Source organism: Penicillium oxalicum, chromosome II (assembly GCF_001723175.1).
Source record: "Penicillium oxalicum strain HP7-1 chromosome II, whole genome shotgun sequence".
Lineage (NCBI taxonomy): Eukaryota > Fungi > Ascomycota > Eurotiomycetes > Eurotiales > Aspergillaceae > Penicillium > Penicillium oxalicum.
Window position 1 is genome coordinate 3,372,297 of NC_064651.1, and position 21,724 is coordinate 3,394,020.

Sequence of the window (21,724 nt, forward strand, 5' to 3'; positions counted from 1 at the left end):
ACAAGGGAGGCACTGTAATGGGTAGGATGGAAATTGTAATTAGATGATTGAGTAGTACAGTCTAGAACTGCACAACTATGGGAACAATGTGATATCAAGACGTCTCGCCCAGAGGAGGCAGACTTTGCATCCCATATCCGCCCATAATTAGTAGAAAGATAGAACATAATTCACCACATGATGTTGAACCATCAAAGCTCCCTTCGTGGCAAGCAAGCAGACCTTGGCAGCCATCAATGACTTGCCTGTGGGGTACTCGGTTGACTTCGGCTTGACGCTCACAGCACAAAAGCGCAAGCAAGCAAGAGCAGACTGGTAATCGTCAGCTTTTTCGAGATATCAAGCTGGTCGCCAGCACTGAAAGAAGGAGGTTCAGTCGTGGGGAGGGCGATGGCCGTGGTGCCCGCACCAATGGGCTGGTGGCCGCTACCAGACACCCCGATGCTGGATTGTTCAGGTCCAGCAGAAGCAGTCGGCGCGCCAATCAGTGTGGTCGCACCTGAGGTCATGAGAGAACTGCCTGATTCCAAAGACGCCTTCCCGCCAACCATTGTGTGTGTTAGAGTAACAGCAGACGTAACGCAGATGGAAGTGGTCTTCCAAGAGGTGCATAGAGTCGAAGTACCGCAAGAACCCGTTTCCACCTGGGACTCTGTGGCAATTTGAGTGATGGGATTCTCGAGGGAAGAGCTCACGTGGATCTCAGTTTCAGCCATGGAGGTCACTGGAGCAGAGCCGGGGTGGGTGCCAATCGGGATGATGGTGAAGGTCAATCCCCCCGTAGTCGAGCTCGATGTCGACCGTGGGGTCGACTTGGTTGGACTCACGATAGGAATGACAGTGAAAGTCACTTGGCCAGTAGAAGAACAAAGGTGGGAGCATGGCAGAGTCTCTGTCTCTGTCTCCGTTACCGTCCCAGGAGCGGGAATCGAGACAGGAACCGATGCTGTAGGAGGAGGGTTCACAGGCTCGGTGGTTGATTCACTGCAGGGCTCCATTTCAGTCAGCGTCTCAGTAACATAAACTTTGGATGTGCCACCGGGCAAGATCGAGAAAGTAACGCGGGTTACGACAGCCATGGTGGAAGAGCCGCCATGGGAAGTCTGCGAGGGTCCCACAGAAATGGTGACTCGAGTGACCTCAGTTGGGTTGACAGGAACGTCTGAGCTCTTTCTGGATGGAACAGGAACCGGAACATGAGTCACTTCAGTCGGTAGACTAGTGGTCTTTCCGCTGTCGGTCGAGCTGATGGAGGACGGGATCCGAGTGGTCTCAGTCGGAGTGCCCGGAGTCTCCGAACTCTCACTGGAGGGAACAGGGATTGTGACACGGGTTACTTCGGTTGGAATAGCAGGCACCTTGCTGGTGGTGCCACCAGTTGGCTCAATTGAAACAATGACACTGGTGATTTGAGTGGCAGTGGCAGTGATAGGGGCGTGGGAAGTGGCAAGGGAGGTTTCGTCAACATCTGCGGCAATGTCAGGCGATTCTCATGATGAAGTTTCTTCTGCTTTTGGTGACTTACCACGAGCATCATGAATGAACAGTCCAGGGGATATAGACTGAGCGTAATCCACTGAAGGAAAAATTTCAGCAGGAGAAGATGAGGACAGTGATCAAATGGCTTCAGGGCTCAGCAATAGAACTTACTGCCATCAATGTGATGGACAACTGCACCACCAAGATGATCAAAGGCGCCGACATCTAGTGAGCCCTGATTAAGCAAACGGATTCTCATAAGAAACTTATCATCATTACGAACGAACCTTGTGCGAGACTTTTGCCTGTCCATATCATGGGAAGAAAGAGAAACACCAGACGGAAAGTCATAGTGCAATGCATTTTATCAACTGCGTTTAGGGGCTTTCTTTTCTGAAAGAACGAAGATGAGCCTTGTGAGAAAGATCCAAGTCAATTAAGCGAGTGTGTTTTGGATGAGGGATGGTTTGAGAGAGAGGAAAGAAACAAAAGAAGGATCTGAGGGGGGAGAAGAGTACTACTACACAAATTGAAGTCACGGGCCTGTTGCGTCAACAGGCGAGCGAGGAAGGAGCGACCCTTGTACTGGCTTCGCACTTGCCTCGACATTTCATAGAGGACAACGCGACAACACTGCCAGGAATAGAATTTGGCCGAATTTGCTTGTAAAGGCAGCCCTGGTCATTTCGGGTGTGTGCATTCCAATGATGGTGAGCAAACTTCCATCTATAGCACAAATATGAATGATGAGGATGCACAGTGTTACACCCAGCGGAACCTAATTCAGGGTACACTATAATGAACCGAGAGAGTCTTGTGCAACTTGGACCACTGCAGTCAGAGAGCATCCCACCAATTTCCGCGTTTGAATCCAACATGATAGTGGCGCCCGACACAGGCTGTAGGTTATCTGCTTGGTGCGTAAGCGTCATGAGATTTCAGTCTTCGTGTTCAGACTGAGAGGTCCGGATCAAGCTCAGTGAATGCTTCAAACTTGTAGAGCAAAAGATCATACTCCCTGATAGGTCTCCATAAAACTTTTGATAGCGAAACCAAACGTAAGCAGAGATCTTTACCCGTAAATTTCTGGTTCAAATTTGATGAGGTTGTATGCCAGTCAAGCATGCCGCGGAGACTCGATCACCCGAGTTTATAGTCGACTGCACACATTGAACGCCGCCCAATTCTCCACAGGAGGCGTCGAGATGTGGTGTCAGACAGGATGGAATAAAAGACACGACCAACTTGAGATTCTCGGGGTAAAGTCAGTAACCCGTACCAGAGGCAGGCGGCTTAGGTGGCTCATTGATTTGATTGTCTCGGGATGTACATAATTGGCGGTCATGAATCGCCGATATAAAGATAGAAAAATTCGAGTTATACTCGTGCAGAACACAAAGGCCCATCAATGTGTCACGGCCTGTCAATGGAATCAATAGCCTTTCATGATCCACATGTCTGATCTATGACCCCCACCAGGTACAGATGGTGTTTTGGTAGGATCAATGTGATAGTGATAGTAACCTTTGGTAGTACATGGAGGTACTACAATCAAGCTGTCAAATGGCCGGGTGAGAGGTGGTTATCCACGCTACACAGCTCACCCTCAAATTTAAGACAGACTACAGTCATTATCAAGGGGGAAAAAATTCAAAATTCTGCTAATGAGAGGGCAACTTCCATTGAGTATATGATTTCAACTCCAAGGAGGGTGACTCGATGTCACGATGGAGCCAACGTCTCTGCAGAAAGTCTTCTCGGCATCACATGACATCCGAAACCCTGACAGGGCTCATAACCACACACAGTCACACAGGCCGACACGAAGCTCATACCAGGCCCACACGGTTCAGATCTTTGACACATCGATGGCTGAGAACGGGAAAAGAAAAACAAAAACAGAAACAGAAACAGAAAAAAAGACAATTGGCAGACCTTATTCACTGAGGCTGCCTGAGCGCACCACTGAGCTCAATATTTTCACACTATTTGATATCATACTGAGAACAACTTTGGTTCTGTTCATTTGCAAATCCATGTTGAGTCTCGAATCTCCAGCAGGGTCACCAAGGTTTGGTCCAGCCAAGAGGTGCAGGACTTCCAGCCATTCCTGCGGTACATTCGAATCTGGTCCAGGATCTGCCATGCACCCCCAAGATGGGAGATATAGTCCCGATACTGTGGGTTTCCCGCACTAGAAATCCCCAAAATTCCCAGCCACACATGTCATACGCACGATTGCGTGAGATCTAACTCACAACCGTGGTCGATTCGAGGTTTAATAACTTCCAGGACCGTGGGTGTAGTTTCCCAAATCTGTAAGGGGGAAAGAACCCACTTTTGATCGCATATGTTCTTCTACTCACCGATAACAATATCTGCGATCGCGTCCAGCCTCCTGATGCAGCTTTAGGTAATGGTGTCCGCATGATCCGGCCCATTCGTACGTCGTACTTGTAGCTTCTGCTATTACACTGCACCCATTTATATGCCGTTGAGATAGCTTCTTTCACCTCACTAGAAGAATAAAAACGAGGCCCCTAGATTTCTCACCCCCTCCCTCGTATCTGTTGGAAGAGAGCAATAAGGACAAGTCACACAGCAGTTAAATTGACTTCATCCGTGATTCCCTTACCCCAACTCGACCCAGAATAAGCGAATATCGCACCACGGTGCACGAGAGAAATCATCACGAAGCAGACTCTGTTCTCATCCCAAAACGGCTCGGAAGATACGGAAACATGAACCCAATCGCTTGTACATACCCGCTAGTCTCAAGGCGGCTGGGGCCAGATGCGTCTCGATAATATTCAAATCCTGAGGGGGAAACAAAAATTAAAAAACAGTTTTTTTTGATCGTGAGATTTCTTTCCCTTTTCTGTTCTACTTTTACTCTATCTAACTTTGTACCATTATTTGAAGCAACATCCCTCCCCCCCCAAAAGTACAGTATCATCTGGTGTCGGCCACATGAAAGGTCCAGTCGATCGGAGATTTTCTCTTTTCTTTTTCGAGAAATTCCATCTCACCGCTGTCCACTCACAGACCGGAGAATACCGAATCAAATCCCGACAAGTCGCGCGCAAAGTGTTACCCTAGACCGTTCCCCTTGCCAATAGAGGGGACGAATTATCCGATGTGGGTGCACGGCCGCTCTGCTATCAAGATGCTGGCATGAGATCTCATCCAGTCATAAAGCAGGATCAAGCTCCAGGATCACAAGAGGTGGAGATTTTAAGATGTGATAGGCATAGCGAATCGCGGAAGAAGCGAAGTCAAGCGTGATCGTTACCCGTCTGGGAGCGCTCCGCGGCGGGCGGACCAAGGAGAGAACGAAAGCGAGTCCACAGGCACGGTTGCTGTATGGGAAGAGTTATTGCAGTGGTCATGTGTAAGTGGAAAAATTGGAAGCTACTACACACGACGATGTGGTAGGAACCATTGATGTACTTCCCCCGGAGTGTGCTATTGGGTGGTGTTGACTGTTTCGTGTACAGTTGTACAATCCAGTTGTGTACTGTTCGCACTTGCCGGTGCTGGGTCGACGACGAGACTCGGTAAGGATGGCGTGTTTTTTCAGATGCCAGGCTCCGGATCTCTAGCCGAGTTCTTTGAATCAACCCCTGGTCTCCGCTACAAACGCGACTCGATAGCCTTGCACTTGAAGTCTTTCGTATTTTCCGAGAAATTTTGAAAAATAAAAAAATGGCGGGGATAAGCCCCGGCCGGCTGTACAGTACAATACAGAATGAACAGCGTTCTTTACATACTGTAAATTGCGCAAGTGCTCTGTATTGGTCACAAAACAGGATCACTGTAAATTCAATCCATAAATACTGTATCAGCGTGCAGCATGCCAGGACGAAAGTATTGGCTTATCTCAGTTAACGGCTCGTCCCGCGTGAACAGATCTGGCGGTGTGGAGTATGACAGAGTGCCAGAGTGCCGAAAACAGATGCAAGCGGGGGGGGGGGAGGGACGCTGGGATTTGTGTCTCTATGTAAGATGTATCATACACAGAGGACAGTACTGTATGTACTGTAAGAGCATGGAATGCATGGGGAAAATAAAATACCAGCAGAAGACCTGAAAAAACAAAACTTGTGATTACAGAATGACCTTAAAAGGGCGTTGTTTCCAGCGGGCCTCCAGTACATGTTCTAAACCCCTCGGTGGGATTCCCTGTCCCATCCGAGTGGGCCATGTTCACTCTTAGCCCTCAGGTGCCTTCCCCCCCCCAATACCGAAACGAGGGGACCCACTGCATACCAGGGAAGAAGTATAATGATGTCATTCATGAGGAGAGACGTGGGCAGGGCGGGGGCAGGAATGGGCGGTGATGAGCATTTGTTGGCTTTTTCTCCAAAGTTCAGCTGCTTGTCTCTTCCAGGCACGATCGGTATACTCAAAAAGGAATGTTTTGAGTTCGCATCTCACAATATGTGGGAATACATGTCAAAAAGGGCTGGGTAGAAGGTGGCTCATGCACCACAATTGGCACTCCTCAAGGTCCACCAAGCTAGCGGGAAGGGGACAGCTGGGCGCGATCCTCTGGGAACGCCAGAGAAGAGGGACTGAGCCGAGTCCACGGGTCCGACCAGCCCAGCACATATCCATGTGACAAAGTGTTGACTCCGGTTGGCTGGAAGGAGCTCCAATGGTAGTATCACTGGCTCACCACTAGTCACGACAGTGCAGCGTCAACATAGGTACTGCAAGTGATGTCCGTATACGGTATAGTAGATACAGTATGTTGCAGTCAACGGACCGGGGGGGGGGGGGGGGGGGGGGGTCACCATGGTGAGCCTCGTAGCCGAGGTACACTGCTCCCTTTAACGTTCCTTCTTTGGATTCCCTTATGTGTATATCAGGCAGAGTCAGGCTCAATTAAACCAGCGCGTTCAACGCCCTTCGGCGGGTGAGGCCAAGGCCGGGAGACTAGATCCAAAGGGGAACAGGCACAGTTGTGAGCAAAGGAATCGATCGGCAGGTACAGGAGATGGGGGAATGTTCTAGATCGCCGAGCGTCCCAGGACTCGATGGGTGGATCTGGGCGAGCCGGAACGGAAGAGGGCAATGTGCTCCAGACAGTATCTAGTAATCTACACTCTACACTATCACTTTACACTCTATAATAAGATAAAGTTACCCCGAGCTTAGAAATCGGCAGTTTCCCAATATACTAATGCTACTTCTCCTCCACTGTATGAGCCTGGGATTGGACGCGACTACGCTCTCCAGCGATAGAAGGAAAGAGTTCGGGAGCCCTGAGACGAGGCAAATGTCTCTGATGTCATTAACATTACTTGGTACCTCCGATTTAGGCGATGAGGGTCCCGAGGTTTAGAGGTGGGTCCCGAAAACAATGTGACCCGCGAGACTCGTGACTCTGGAAGCCCGGACTTGAGGAGGGTCTACCACACGAATTGGGTATAGGGGATCATAGTACAGTACAGTCAGCCCTCAGCGAGTCAGCGGTATACTAACCCTAAAACAGGTCTACAGGATGTACGGTATCGTGGAATTTACATTTGATCAAGTTGCATTTGTACAGTATTTTATGATTATCCGAAAGTTATTTGCTGACCTACAAACCAGAGAGTGAACTCGGAGACTCGGAGCACAACACTGGAGGTCACGCAACTCGAAATACTCGCATCGCTTTCTATTCTGACGATGGTGCGGGATCATGCCAGTCAAACCCCCATGGCAATCATAGTTTAGGAGAGGCTGGGACTGACATATTAGTACCAATACAGGTATAGTCCGGGCTGCGCAGCCGTGCACTAAACCCTAACCTAGTGAGACATACCGTGTTAACGCGTTGATCGAACGCGAGATTCAGTACAAGTTTCATGCGTATCAAAAAGGGAAAAAGATAAATAAAAAGCCCAGACTCGAAGACAGACGCGCAATGTCCGATACAGTTCTAGCCTTGTAGCTAGGCAGGGCCAATGCATTGTTTCAGACTTTGGTCAAAGGTCATGCCGGTGAATATTAACTAGCGCCATCTGAACGGGAATTACCTCTTGCGTGACCTCGGTAGTAGATGTCTACTGTAGATTCAAAATGACAGTATCGCCGTTCGTTACTGTCAATGTGCTGGCTGAGCTGGGGTGCAGGAAAGCTTTTTTCCGCACCGACGAATCTGTCTCCAAGTCGTCCCCGTTCACTGATCCACTGGTGAGGTGCACCTATCACGGACCGAGGGAGCGTTGCATCATGGCCGGCTTCATTCCTTTCTCAGGGAGCAACGGCAGTTGACTGCTGGGCCGGGAGAAAACCGCGTTCTTGAGGAAGTCAAGGTGGACGACTTGCTGCGAAACTTGTCTTTCTTTTCTCAGTTTTCCGCTCATTCTCTTTTTCTGTTCTCCGATGTAAGAAGAAGACGAAAAAAGAAAAGAAAGGATTCCTGACGAGAAAGGATACGACGTAGAAGACAGATCCTCGGATGAATGAACTTAAACGCGCAGCAACCGTGCCAGAATCAGCCAAGCTCACCGCCTATCGTGGCATCTCATCGATTTCAGCATACGATATGCCTGGCCAAGGCCCACAGAAGGAGAACACAATGACAATGGGGCTGACCTGATCGGAAGTTAGGAAGCGGAGACAAGCAAATACTACCATCTCTCCGGCAGCATATTTTGTCCAAAACGGAAGGCTCTGATATCCAATTCGGGTGATGGCGAGAGGGCGCTTGGACGACTGGGAACCGGGAGCCATCGACGGTGATCCACGTATTAACCATTCTCCGAGCCGGAGATCTCGCAGGCTGATGCCAAGCATTTCGTCGGCCTGGGCATCCGACCAATCATAGAAGTGAAGGACACGGGGCCCGTAACCCTTTTGGGAAGGATCTCAGCACTGGAGGGCCCCGGATGCCGGACCCACAGGAGACCCACAATCCACATGCATGAGAGGCGTCCCCATTCACGTCCGCATACCCATAAAGCTGGAAATTTGTATAAGTCGAAAAGGTGGCGGGTCACTTGAAACCTTTCTTATTACACCTCCCCGGAGACCCAGGCCACACTCTCCCCCCATCACTTCTGGTACTGCAAGTCTCCGCAGCTGCCTCATCCTCCAGACTTTGGGTCTTTCCCCCTTCAGGACACGAAATCCCAAAGGGCATATAAGCGTAGTGGACCTACAGGAGTAGGAGATCATCGTCGAAGGCAATGGAAATACCAGAAAATTCCACATCTCTCTGTGGAAGAAAGAAAATAGAAATAATAAAAATAATAAAAAATAATGAAGAAATAACTTCAACACGAGACCAACAAATTAGCCCATGGCCCAGTCGTCTGATGGTCCCAGCAAGCCTTTTGTTTTTTCTTTTTCGACAGCGTTGCCGATTCCAGATCCCTGATTGCCGGGTTTAGCGTGGACATGGAAGGAGGACCTGTGGTGTCGCTTGCGTCTGAAACGCAGTGGAGGAGTGACACAGTGCAGATGTTGGCCCTATGCCTTCTATGCTGTGAGATGACAGGTCATGGAGGTTAGTAGGGCAGTGATCAGTTCGTGAACATGGACAAATGTAACCAAGGAAGCACCCGGGCACATCGGTGCCGAATCTGTTGAATCCTTCCAAATGCTTCCCACCTGCGAAGCTGGAACCCTGAGCTCTCCGATAGATTTTACACTCTACATCACTTGGAAAAAGAAAAGATAAATGGACATCTCTTATTACCTTAGATTCAAATAGTAAACCCAAAGCCCAATAGGAGAACATGTGATCTATCTCAGCTATTCATCTACAGGCTCTTACTCGGCAATGGATGGAGGTGTTTCTCAGGAATTATATGTCGGCTGTGTCGCCTCATCTCTATTTCACGAATTCAAGTATCAGAATTATCAGGGATCACAGACCGTTTATATGCGCCCCAGTAAAGAAGAGTTCACCATGAAAATGAAATGGAGAGGAGAGTCGGGAAAAAGGATCAAGTAGGGATATGGATGGAGCAACCGTCACAAAGCGAGACAGGGAAAGCCATTCGCTGAATACAAGATAGACAGACCGTGAACACATGAAAACGGAGTCACAAAAGAGCCGCACAGGTGGGATTGATGATTACCAAAATTTCAAGCCAAAACCAAAAAAAAAAACCTTTGAAACAGGGTATCATCATCGTGTGCGTCGAGTTGGAATCAGTTAAGGTAGAAGAACACAATTGAGAAAAGTGTCGTGACACAGACCACCGACCAGATCCACTTGCATTGACGACCAGACCAGACGCCCACCAGAGAATATAATGAACAACGCGGCAGGAAAGAGATCGTGCAAACGGAAAAAAAGGAAAAGGGATAGACCAACGCCATCAATATGAGGAAAAGCAATGGTGAAGTGTGTCATCAAAAGGAAAAATACAAAATGACCAAAGATATGGCGACAGGGTATCGTTAGTTGGGGGGCTCGTGTATTACCGCCCTGAACAATGACCTGTAAACGGTAGGAAACCGCCTTGCACAAAAACAAAGAGTAAAGATGAATCAGAGAGCGAGGAAAGCAAACCTTCAAGAGCAGAGCACCAAAAGGAAATGGGAATCGCAAAGCCGCTGCACACCAGGTGCGATACGCAGCCCAGGGAAGACGGCGGACTAGACATTGATCGGACGTATTGTTTCAAAGGGAAAGTAAAGGAGAAGGACAGAAACAGGCAGAGGGAGTCCTGAGTGATTCGTGGCTTCTGGGGGCGAAAAAAACACCCCATGTGAGGGAACCAGGAGGGTTTGGGAAGGGGGGGGGGGGGGGGGGGGGGGAGATCAGTTGACAATGACAGGCAGAAAGGAGCCGTTCAGCCTAGTACGTCAACTTGATCTCCACGGGAGTATCGGGCGACCAGTTTGTGCCCTCGTTGCCGGGGGCAGGGGATTCTGAGATGTCAACGATCATGTCCTGTCCTTCCGGTAGCTCCCGCACAACATCATCGTCGACCATGATCCGTAATCCATTTTGGTTGACGTGCAGGATCCGTACGATCCGAGACGGATCCAGGTGGTTTTTCTCAGAAATCTTTTTCATCAAGTCCCGCACTGTGCGCTCGGAGAGATAGATGGCGCGGTAATAATCAGGCTGCTCGTCGTTACTGGTGAAGCGCACGTAAAAGCATGCAACTGCGGGACGAGTTAGTAGGTGTCAAACCAGGGCGGGGGAGAACGGCAGTGCTCTCGGAATCATCACTTACTAGGCTTTTGCGGGCGCTCCACAGGTGGACGGTAAGTCGGGTCAATGTCGACCGCCTCGATGAACCCAGTCGAGATAGAGGAAGTGCTGTTCGCTACTCGCGGAACCGTGGTCGGGGTCTTGGTGTCCTTCCAAGCGGCCATCTTGCTCTCGTGTATCTGGGGTGAGTTGACGGAGATGTTGCTGCTCGTAGGAGACAGGATCAAGGACTCCATAGACTGAGAGGCACCCGTGTTCTGTCGGCTGAGAGTTTCTAACTTGATGGATTCACTGTCCGTGGGCAGTCGGACGGGGAACAGGTCGGGGTCGTCTTCCTCGTCACCACGGAGGGCAAGAACACTCATGGTCCGAGTTGATGAGAACATGTCCTGCATCATGACCAACTTCGCCTGCAAATCGTCTTCAAGAGACATTTTCTCTGGTTGGCCGTCTTGCGAGCTCATGGACCATGTGCGCTTGTGCTTGATCGTCTTGGATCGATCGGACATCTTGACATTCGCGGTAGCATTGCTTCCACGCTTGCGTTTGCCGAAGCCACCACCCATCTCCGCTTGGGCGATCTGTTGCTTTAACTTCTCGATGGTTTTCTTGACGTGCGCTACGTCGTTGGACAGCTTTCGTTCAGCACCATGGTCACGGAAAAGCTTGACTTTGCAGTAGCAGACCTCTGCCTCGCGAGGACTGTCCGATTCATCGGTGGGGGTCAAGAGCTCAGTCTTGGCGCAGAGTCTCACCGGAATGCCCTTGACTCCCTTGGAGTGGCTGAAGTCAGTGGACAAGAAGTTGAACCGAACAGGGATCGAACAGTCGGGTGTTCCCGTCGTGGGGTTGGCCGTCCAGGTCACGCAGAATCCGTCAAAGGAAGTGTGTTCCACGGAAATTTGGCGGTGCTTGTGGTCGTCGCCGCCTTGGTGGGAATCCACGTATTCCACTGCTAAGAGTTTCCCTCCCCGTTGATGGGACTCGCTCATGCCACGGCCCTCTTTCCATAACTGCCAACAGGCTGCCGGCTTGGAACGTTGCTCTTCCTCCTCAAAAGACACCCGTACGTAGGTTCGGTACTGAAGTGGCTCAGAGCCCATCATGGGAGGGTTCGAATCCATGACGGTGAGATTATATGCTTGACCTTTGTTCAGGTAAGAGATGGGAACTTCTCTTGGATGCTTCACCATGGCAGTAGGCGCTCTTAGAGACACATTGAAACGGAATCTATGCCACGAAAAGAGTGCGGGGAAAAAGGTCAGTGGACTGGGCAACGGAATGGTCATCAGGGCGGGGACCACCTACTTCTCTCCATCAGCATAGCTCACATTCAGTGCCCCCGAATACTCTGTTGAGGCGGATATGATGGATGTCTGATCAATCGGTAAGCTGTGAATCGAGGTGCCGTCCACAGACTCGTCCATGGCTTCAAACGAGTCTCGATGCAGGAAAGCGCTTGGCGCAAAGGTTTGCTGCTGAACATATGGATGCATGTCGGGCACGTGTTGGGCCAGATATTGCTGGTTAAAGTGATTTATTGTCGGAGGTCCATGGTGTTGGCCCATGGGCATGGAGTGTGAGAGGGAGAGGGGAGTGATCATGTTTAATCCGGCAGTCGGTGTGTGTAAATCGCCTGCCTGGTTATGGAAGATGGCGCCCATGCCACCCGAATTGGGCGTGAAGAAACCCGGGTGCTGCCCAGCGAGAGACATCATATTCATAGAGTTAGGGTCGATCCACGAGGGAGTGAAGTTCAAATCATGAAGATTGCGAGGCGTCCTCTCGCTGGGAAACTTGAGCTCGTGTTCTTCAATTTTCATGTCATGGTGCTCCATAGGTCTGGTGTCGTAATTTGCTGGATCAGTTTCGAGCCTCGGACTGGCATAACAATGGGCTGCATACCTGTCCGAGACCATCGGATCTCCTGCTCCGGGAGGGAAATTGCCGTGCGACGCATTTGTTTGGCTTGCCCGCCGGGGAACAATATCGGCAAATGTGGTTTGGAAGCGACTGATGAACTCGTCATCAGGCTTTTGGGTGTTGTTGCTAGAGTATTTGAGGGCATTGTCAGTCACTGTCTTGAGAAAGTTTTCAAGTTGGGTGGGAGGTTTGCAAATTTCGAGACCGGATGAGAGTCACGGTCGAGGATTTCATCTCGGTGGTTGCGAGATTGACGAGGCAAAGAGATCTGGAGACCCACCGGTTGCGGAACATTATTGCAAAAGTATCTACAGGAGCTCTGCGCCAAAAGATACGCGGCTCCAAGGAAGAAATGGGGAGAGAAAAGATCAGAGGACAGTTCACGGCAATCCCATCTGAGATCGGCTTCTAAACAAGAACCACTGGATGCGCGTTGTTGAAGCGATCCTTGAAAGGTGTCGAGCGAGGCGGCTCTCCGCAGTTCCAAAATGAGGCGCAGGCGCTTAGTCGATCGAGCTGGTCACGATCCTGCGCGTCGCTATATTGTTGGACCAAAGGGACTGATCAAGGTCGGCGAACCCAGTTGATGCTAATCGCTCGAGGGTGGAAAATGCACACACAATTTCCGATCTCGTCCGGCGTGCAATGCGCGATTTTGTGGTTTTCGAGGCTCAAGGGAAGAACGGCGCTAAGGCTCGGGTTGGCACCAAAGGTGATTTCAGAGCCTTTGCCGAGACAGCTGGTCTAGTGTCGAGAGGGGGGATCAGATGAGGCTTCGGGGTCGGAGAGGTTCGATATCGGCGTTGAGAGTGCGAAGAAGCAACGGATCTAAAAAAAATTCGATGCTGGATGAGAGTGACTAAGGGCCCCTTTTTTATTTGAGGCGTGAGAAATGCTGAAGAGGCGAGGGGTGGAGGGAGGGGTGGGGACGTATGACGACCAGGTTAGGAAGCGAAAAGAAATGGAGAAATAAATCCAAAGCAGACGGAGAATGGTGGTAGAGACGGTACGGTCTTTGCAGCCCTCCAATGATGATGATTTGTAGTATGGTAGGTACCAGCCGACATGAACCGAGCCACGAAAGCTGCAGACGTGGTAGGGGAGATCGGAGGGAAGGAAGAGACGCGCGAAGGGAGGAAGAGGAGGAGGGGGTTTAACGTGGAAAAGACTGGAGACTCGAGAGTGGAAATAGTTCGGGGACAGTTGGGGAATTGTGGTTGGATCACTGGGATCTGTATGGAGTAAGTGAGTAGTTTAGATGGACCAGATGGAGACACGGATTGGATGTATGGTCAGCGGTGGTAAACGTAAGGAAGAGGGGGTCAACTGAGAAGAGAGCTTAGTTTTGTGTCTGCTTCTGGCGATGAGTTGATAAATAGGAATTAATACAATTAGAAAGAGAGAGAGAGGGCACGCGCAAGAGGGAGAGAGAGGGAGCGTGTGAGGGAGAAAGGACAATGGGCTAGATGGAAAACGGAAATAAAAAATCAAAGAAAATAAAAAAGAAAGATGGAAATGAAAAAAAAATTGAAAACCGAAAACGGAAAAATGAAGTGAAATAAAAAAAAGGGTGCGAGGCTACGAGCTGATTGAAGGGTAAGATGCGTAGACGGTCTGAACGGGATGAGTGGGACGGAGTAGGTATGGAGAATAGGAAACAATAGATGTGGTATAAGTCATAGTAATGAATAATGGAGAAAGATCATAAGCCGTTCAGGGCAAAGGAAGCGTGGAAAAGAGGAAACGCGAAAAGAAGATTATTCAGAAGGCCGAAAATCAAAGAAATGCGCAATAAGGATCTCCCAGATGATCACTAGATCAATTTGATTTTTTTACAGACTAGCCAGGGCGAGATCTCTGTTTCGGGAGATTTCCCTCGTTGGTCCAGGGTAATGGCGAGATCCGCTCAATACGCCGTGAAGGAGACGACCCGTAAGAAGAAGCACAAGAGGGCTCGAGTCGCGGTGGATTGAAAATTACCAGCTCCACTGACTGTAAATACGGCATCGTGACGGATCCACCGGAAACATTGAATCTTCACCATTGGTCTCAGACGTTCCTGAATTCCCAACTCCAGGATGGTGTCTCTTTTTTTTTTTTTTTTTAATCGATATGCGCGACAGTAGGTTAATCCTCCGGTCTTGAGCTTTACCAGTCATGGGTTTCTGACTCCATCAAGCGGCAGACAGCTTGCGTCATGGGAGAATGCCATTCTATTCTCGCGGCGGGAATCTATTCCCTCCGTGCAGCAGAAAGATGACTCGAACGAGAGATTGCATCTCAACCGAGCAGTGCACAGAGCCTAAATCATTTTACCAAAAACAATTTGGTTAGAAAACATAATTTCCTACGACCGGGGGCTAGTCTGGAAAGGACAGTCGAGTTAGGCTGGAGCATATGGAAGCATGTGCATATGTAGCATGAGGTGGACATGGAATAGTAAAGGGTTGAGAGGAATTTGAAATTAGCAAAAATCGATAAAATCTGGGTCGACGGAAAGGGAAAGGAAGGGAGACCGGACCGTGTATTGTCGTTTTCATCGTCTGGGTCTGGAACCCGAGAACGAGCGCGAGCCGACAGACATCTTACATTGAAGTACTATTCTCAATGCACAGTGGTACACTCGTACCGTTCCCTACACGACTCAGACTGGGGTATACCGCCTGAAGCGTACACTCGTGCAATGCATAGTTGTGTACGGCGTAGTACACTAGATAGAGTCTGGACATATTCATCCCCATCCATACATAGATAATTGTACTGTATGAGTCCTTCACTGACCCTGTTTTTCCCATACCTGCAAAGAGGAGCTCATCCCTTCCATCTCCAGATTGAGATAGCATGAATGCATCGTATCCTCTGCCATTCGACGTGCTATCTGGACGATCCATCTATTCCCGCGGTCATCTCAGTCATCTCACACACCTGGCGTCAGATTACTTTAACATATGCAGACAGCCCATTTTCGCTTTAGAATTGGCGCATCAGGCGGGATGATATCGCCCCCAGGGCCCATACAATCTACGCCCAGCTGATCAACTAGAGCCAATCACCCTAGTCGGACCTCTGGGAGGGGGAGGCTCCAATGGAAAGTCCTGTGGCAGTCTCTGGCGTGGCTTTTTTTTAAGACCGTCGAGACAAGATGTACTGTAGTGGACTGGATCAGAGCAGTTGTGTTTGGGGGGCTCCCCAGAAATCTTAGGGACGCTTTGCACCAGACGGATGCACTCCGACCGAACCAATCTGCTGGATTCCAGACTGACCCCTCCCTTCGTATCTCTCCCCACTCTCGCCACACCTTGCCAACGGTCGCACCTAAGGCTGGCTGGGGACATTCCACATGAGGATCGTATGATGTCAACAATTGATAGGCGACATGTTCTAGGAACATGTTGCACTCCACTGCGGAATACTCGGCGAGCATCTGTGGTGGAAATTCAACAAACACTTTGGGCGCCAACTGATGCCAAAAGCGTATATACCACCCACAAGGTCAATGGCTCCTTTGCAGGCTACTACTGTACTACCGTTCTAATTGTACAGATCACACTACAGTACCTATGTTCCTCACAGGAGAGTATAGAGAGTTAAGGATACCGTACCTTCGTAGGTTAAGAGGTGAGCTACGAGTCGTCTCGAATTTCAACGTCTTTGCAACCATACATTAAGAATCCATCCTCGGTCGTCCATGGCTGACGAAGCACATATTACTGCCAACCTAAGACCTCCCCTTCTGTAAATGCTGCTGGGCCGATGTGATAGTCTTGAGCCACAGATTGGTCAGACTTGCCACCGATAGGTAGCAGCGCGTGGCGGGTGATACTAGTATGCATGGATGGAACTATCGGCAACTGATTACAATGTTCATCTGTATGTGACTCAAAGTGGTGGCCTAGTCGGGGTAAGTCAAGGGCCTAATCACAATTTCATCAACTGACTCCAAATCCCCAAATCCAGCGAGTTTCGCCTTCAAATGAGAGAGTGAGGGAGAAAGAGGCGTGCGTATGTGTGGCTATCTTATGCCTAAGGAGTCAAGGAGACCCATGCAACAGTACCTCCTATCAGAGCCTGTGTGGCCGTGCTCCGTATGTCGTTTGTGATAGGTGGTAACAGGGACCGAGGGAGGCTTGTGAGTCGTTGACGCGTGCACGGTGCGGGTCAATGACCTCCGTTTTGGTTCCTCCATTTGTATTGAAAGGATTAGACTGACTAAGTTTCCGGCAATCTCCAGAAGGAGGTGGGCACGGGTTGTCTTCTAGCGCTGAATTGACATTGCGCAACCTGTGCCCCTCCCATCATCCCCCCACTTCACTCCACTCTAACCCTTTTCAGATGACACTATCGGGATCCATTTCAATGTACATTTTTGGTAACCCCAAAATATCTTGAGACTAATTCATTTACAGTCGGAGCCCGCTCACCGCTTGTGGAGAGGTCACTCGAACATGCTGTCATACATTACTATGTTACTACCTACTGGGGCCTGCTACATCAGAATCGGTGCACATACGTACTTTTTTTCTTTTCACTATAGGGTTTTGTTATCCACCAGAACCCAATCCCGACCGTGTATAAATCAGAATCAACACAAAAATGGTAATCATCCATGTGGTGAGCTAACGAGCGCACCGCAGGGGCGGGACTTGGGTGGTTAGTCATCACTAATGGAGATCCATTCTTGCTCCGCAAGCAACGAGTAATATCGAGCCATGAGCACTCATAGCATTCTATAGCAGTTGTGGGTGTAGAAAACCTTAACAGATCCACGAGACAACAGAGTTCACAGATGACTCTAATACCTACAGTGGCTGAAGGGGGTATAAAATGCACAATCGGAAATATCCTCCGCGATCGTCAAGCCATATCGTTCTGTTAAGCCACGATGATCCAAACCACACCACTGGATGCTGGATGCTGGATGTTGGGTAGCGATATAATGTATGTTTCAAGGAATACAGTATTACGGTGTTCCCAAGAGAGAAGAAAGGAAAAGAGAAAGAGAAAGAAAAAAAAAAAAGAAGGCTTCTCCGAGGCGTTGTCAAGCTGATATTATTGCAGGTTCACAGCTTTGAATCAAGTACAAATGGTGAGCTCTTTGACAAGGGAACATCGAGACACTATTGCGTTCGACGACCTTCCAAACACCATCAAGCGAGTCGTAGAGACGGCATACCGTGAATCACTGCATGTGCAAAACGTGCGCCATTGCTGGCTCTCACGAGGCCACCGTTTCTTCAGGGCTCCCGGTTCGATTTCCGGACCTCTTGGTATTCAAAGTAAAATTCACGCGGGGTATGTATGTCAGGTATTATCTCACATTACCATACGGACAGGATGGAACAACATGAGAATTTGACATGCTTCCGTGCTGATCATTGCTGGCTTCACAACCCGCCAATCATAATCACGCATATGGCATTGACCCGGTCGGACACACTTTCAGGAAATAATACAGTACCGGATGCATACCGGTTCCGTACGTGTGTACACATACCCGAAGCTTCCTCGACGCGCACGGTATCAAGACGCACCAAATGCCGGGCTTGCGAGCCCCACATTCTGCTACGTAGCGTATTGACAGTTTGATAGAACAACGGCAATGCGAAGGGCCACAGTCGATGATATCTCGAATTGTGTAGATTTAGCTACCAGTGCCAGCTGGCCACTGGCCCAGCAACATCAGAGACGGAAAGTGTAAACTGACAAAAGAGTCGTTTTCCACCTGGACCGTCTCATTCTATTGCGTCTGACCCAATGCGATGAAGGGGTTGCTATCATCGATTGTCATTGTCATGATAGTAGACTTTTCTGTGAAAGCCGCTTGTGGCGTCAATGCGCGCTATTCTCTGGCGCGACATTGCGCATGACATTTACTGGATCCATCACTGGACAGTTTGCTGGATATGACAACTCTGTGAAGTCGATCAGCAACTCAACCTACAAAGCCCACCGGCATCAGAATCTTGCGCTCGGGCGAGGAACTGTGTCGTCTGAGGAAACTGCAGTCTTGATCCACCTAAAAAGGGTCATCTCAGATTTTGATGTGTTGATTCGTCGGCTGCTCCCACCGCGCCGGATGCAACCAAAGGTCTGGTAGGGATAGAGTTGGAGAAAACTAGAGAAAAACAACGTCCCTTTCCCCAAGGAGAATGTTCGGGACAAGGGGCCAGAGAGGAGGCAGATAGATCAAGGGCGAGATGGGTTGGGGGGCTTAGAAAGAAAGAGAGAGAGGGGGGGAGGGAGGGAGAGAGGAGGGAAAGTGAAAGGGGAACCGCTAGTGAGCATGGTAAAAAAAAACACTGGGCAGGCATGTCATTTTATCGTTCATTGACCATCGTTCAAGGGAAAAGAACTTTCGGCGATCTTATAATCCCGAAGAACTAAAAACGACCAGTTTGCCACACTGCACGTCAGAACGTTGGTAATTCAGGAGCAAACCCCCCCCCCCCCCATGTGGCGCGTACGGTACGTTCTACACACGTATATGTGAATTATCATGTACCAAATTATCCCCTTTTCGGCTTTGAGGACTCGCTTACTGTATGTGGTCACAGCCTCATGGGCAGAGACGGTGGTAGGGCTTTCCGAAGAGCCGCAAGAGGCAGAACTTCGGCCTCCTTGGCTGAACCCTCATGCCGTCGAGGCTAACATGGGCCGGGCTCATCACTAGTTACTACTACAAGGGCTCGTCCTCTGCCTCACTATAGTGGCTATCGACCCAAAGAGATTATTTGGCGCTCGTTCGCAGCGACAAAGATAGAAAAGGACAAAAAAAAGATTCCTCCTTCCCAACGTTGTCAATCCAAACACCGGAAAATGGGCTTGAACGGATGCTCCCTTCAATTCAGTATGTAGGATGTAGTAGAGAATCGCTCCTCTTGGTGCCCCACACATGATATTTGGGAGCCACGTCTAGACCGACACAGAGGGAGTACAGGCTGACACCAGCTCTGGCAACGTCCATATTGACTGTACTTACCTGAGTAAGAGGCAATTTACAAGCATATGACAGCCACAGTCAGCTAGCGGCATCCATGCACCAGCACCCCTGGACGTCAGCTTCAAAGCACTAGACCAATTGATGAATTCTACACCTTGTTCAATGGATGCAAAATTACAGCTGCCGTCAAGAGCATACACCATCCACTTACATATCTTCCACCTTCCTTCCGACATCAAGTCCAGAAAGCAATGCAAGACTTTCCTATTTGGTTCCCTCTATCTGACTGTGGCTCAAGGTTGTATAAGCAAGAATGATCCATTAAACGCAAGACCCGAGCAAATTCTTTTTAAAAGAGATCAGCCCCGTATAATCCTTTGTTCTGCGAGGTTTTCACTCGCGGATATCGATTCTCGCCCGCATTCGGATCAATGAAACGGAGAATTGAAGACACAACACCGGGAAAATACACAGGGCTCTCTCACGTATACCCAGGATGATCAGATAATGTTCCCTTGGTCCCGTTCCACGAAGATTGCGGATGCATTATATTCAACATATGTCTCATTGATCATTGCAGCGATCCCATTCCTTCCATTTCGAGGTTCAATCAACCGAACCGACCTAAGGCCTCCTTCCTAGAGTCTACCTCAGGTAGACAGATGAACTATATACCTCCTACCCACAGTCAAAGCAGCACACTCGATGAATTGACCCCTGGGTGATAGATATCCCCGTATGTGCTATATCAGATTAGCCGTCGAAAGTCTACTATCGGTCCACCCAACTCATGATTGAAAAGTCGGGTAAGATACCCTACCTACCCAAGGAGAGTATTGCGTGCCTCAGGTTATTCTTGGATTATTCAGCCGGGTGTGTCCCGCATATGGATGCAGTGAGAGACGCTCGATACCTAAGGAACGGCCAGATCGCTCCCTTTCGGGTTCCTTCTCCGGAGGAATCAAATGTAACAAGTCGAGAATGCCCACATGGAGAGTCCCCAATGGTTGACCCACGTCCCACTCTCCGCGGAGCATGCTACGAGATGCGCCGATGGATTGCCAGACTGGACGGTCCAATGGACAATTCGTATCACCAGCAACGCACGGGGCAGCTCGGATCCTAGGATGGGCTTTTTGTATTGACGTCATGAATATTTGGCTGTGGGGCCTGGGGCCGGGGATGTACTTTACCAAGTACATACAGTAGCATGCATTTAGGCGCCGCCGGGGAGGGCATTGTTGAGAAAGGCGGATACTCTCGGGGAGTAGGATCCATAAGGATAGGTTGAGGTTCTTGCGAAGGGGATTAGAAATATAGTCAAAGCCCGGAGAGAGAGAGAGAGCGAAAAGAAAATCAAATAAAGGTGGAGCAGTGGTGTGCTCATGTACTGTGTATCTCGGGTAACTAAGTTGTAAGATGCTTCGGGATCTGGAAAATATGTTTCGAGTTTGTATTTTTACTTTAATTTTATCATTCAAGTGCGTGGTGTGGTGTGTTCAGCATCGATTGCTCTCAATTGCTCATAGATACGTGTGTTCCAGTATTTTCAAGGATACAACCGTTCCTTGCGAGTCAAGACTCAGAGTATGTGAGTACGATACAGAGTATGCATTCAAAGCATGTTCAGGTCCAGGGTTACTGTAACAGTGGACAGGACTCGTCCTGGAGAATATTTGATTACTCCGGCACTCGGTGGAGACCCGGTGGGGAGGGGAAACATTCGAGAAGTGGTACAGCAAAGGACTCAAGTTTGGATGCAAAACCGCAGTTGACGTCGAACAGCTCGTGGGGTTCGGCTCTGTAGGCAACGGCATTTACTCGGCAGTAATGGCATCACGGTCAATGTCTCTCAGTGGTGTTGTAATGATGCATTGCCGCGGAGTCTCGTCGGAGTTGTTTTTTTCATTCTCTAGACTTTACCATGGTGGGCTTTCAGTCCCGTGTCCTGTGCACCGTGGCTGATGGAAAAGTCTTGAACCTTACAGTAGCCCCCTCTGGTGAATCATAGCTGGGTGAATATTAACGTTCCAAAACAAAAATAGAAATTCAACGTGTGGTCAGCAAATCGTCAAAAACAAATGTCCCTCCTTTGTGTTAGGCTTCCCCATCGCCATCGACGATCCGCCCCAAGTCTCAAAATGGAGCGATTGTCGGACCTGACAAGCAAGTAAACGGCAAGTGATCGTCCTGCGGATATATGAACCGACAATAAT

At 49.4% G+C, this 21,724-nt stretch overlaps 7 protein-coding genes across 7 annotated transcripts; 3 read left to right on the forward strand and 4 right to left on the reverse strand.

Annotated features, from left to right (window-relative positions):
• Positions 1-278: 278 nt before the first annotated feature.
• On the reverse strand, positions 279-1,797 carry POX_b03044 (uncharacterized protein; the record flags this gene model as incomplete). Its single annotated transcript, XM_050111949.1, has 4 exons — positions 279-1,468; positions 1,526-1,576; positions 1,651-1,704; positions 1,767-1,797. 4 exons carry the CDS (start codon positions 1,795-1,797, stop codon positions 279-281), a joined length of 1,326 nt encoding a protein of 441 aa, XP_049972295.1.
• Positions 1,798-4,449: 2,652 nt separating this feature from the next.
• Positions 4,450-4,578, forward strand: POX_b03045 (uncharacterized protein; the record flags this gene model as incomplete). Its single annotated transcript, XM_050111950.1, has 1 exon — positions 4,450-4,578. The coding sequence occupies one exon, from the start codon at positions 4,450-4,452 to the stop codon at positions 4,576-4,578; it is 129 nt and encodes a 42-aa protein (XP_049972296.1).
• A 3,098-nt stretch (positions 4,579-7,676) lies between these two features.
• Positions 7,677-7,835, reverse strand: POX_b03046 (uncharacterized protein; the record flags this gene model as incomplete). The annotated part of the gene is made up of 1 exon (XM_050111951.1): positions 7,677-7,835. One exon carries the CDS (start codon positions 7,833-7,835, stop codon positions 7,677-7,679), a length of 159 nt encoding a protein of 52 aa, XP_049972297.1.
• A 938-nt stretch (positions 7,836-8,773) lies between these two features.
• POX_b03047 (uncharacterized protein) lies at positions 8,774-8,851 on the forward strand (the record flags this gene model as incomplete). Its single annotated transcript, XM_050111952.1, has 1 exon — positions 8,774-8,851. One exon carries the CDS (start codon positions 8,774-8,776, stop codon positions 8,849-8,851), a length of 78 nt encoding a protein of 25 aa, XP_049972298.1.
• A 1,431-nt stretch (positions 8,852-10,282) lies between these two features.
• Positions 10,283-12,862, reverse strand: POX_b03048 (uncharacterized protein; the record flags this gene model as incomplete). The annotated part of the gene is made up of 5 exons (XM_050111953.1): positions 10,283-10,596; positions 10,668-11,875; positions 11,954-12,487; positions 12,551-12,694; positions 12,849-12,862. The coding sequence occupies 5 exons, from the start codon at positions 12,860-12,862 to the stop codon at positions 10,283-10,285; spliced, it is 2,214 nt and encodes a 737-aa protein (XP_049972299.1).
• Positions 12,863-17,450: 4,588 nt separating this feature from the next.
• Positions 17,451-18,665, forward strand: POX_b03049 (uncharacterized protein; the record flags this gene model as incomplete). Its single annotated transcript, XM_050111954.1, has 4 exons — positions 17,451-17,506; positions 17,627-17,860; positions 17,902-18,044; positions 18,334-18,665. 4 exons carry the CDS (start codon positions 17,451-17,453, stop codon positions 18,663-18,665), a joined length of 765 nt encoding a protein of 254 aa, XP_049972300.1.
• A 1,688-nt stretch (positions 18,666-20,353) lies between these two features.
• Positions 20,354-20,545, reverse strand: POX_b03050 (uncharacterized protein; the record flags this gene model as incomplete). Its single annotated transcript, XM_050111955.1, has 1 exon — positions 20,354-20,545. One exon carries the CDS (start codon positions 20,543-20,545, stop codon positions 20,354-20,356), a length of 192 nt encoding a protein of 63 aa, XP_049972301.1.
• Between the last annotated feature and the right edge of the window lie 1,179 nt (positions 20,546-21,724).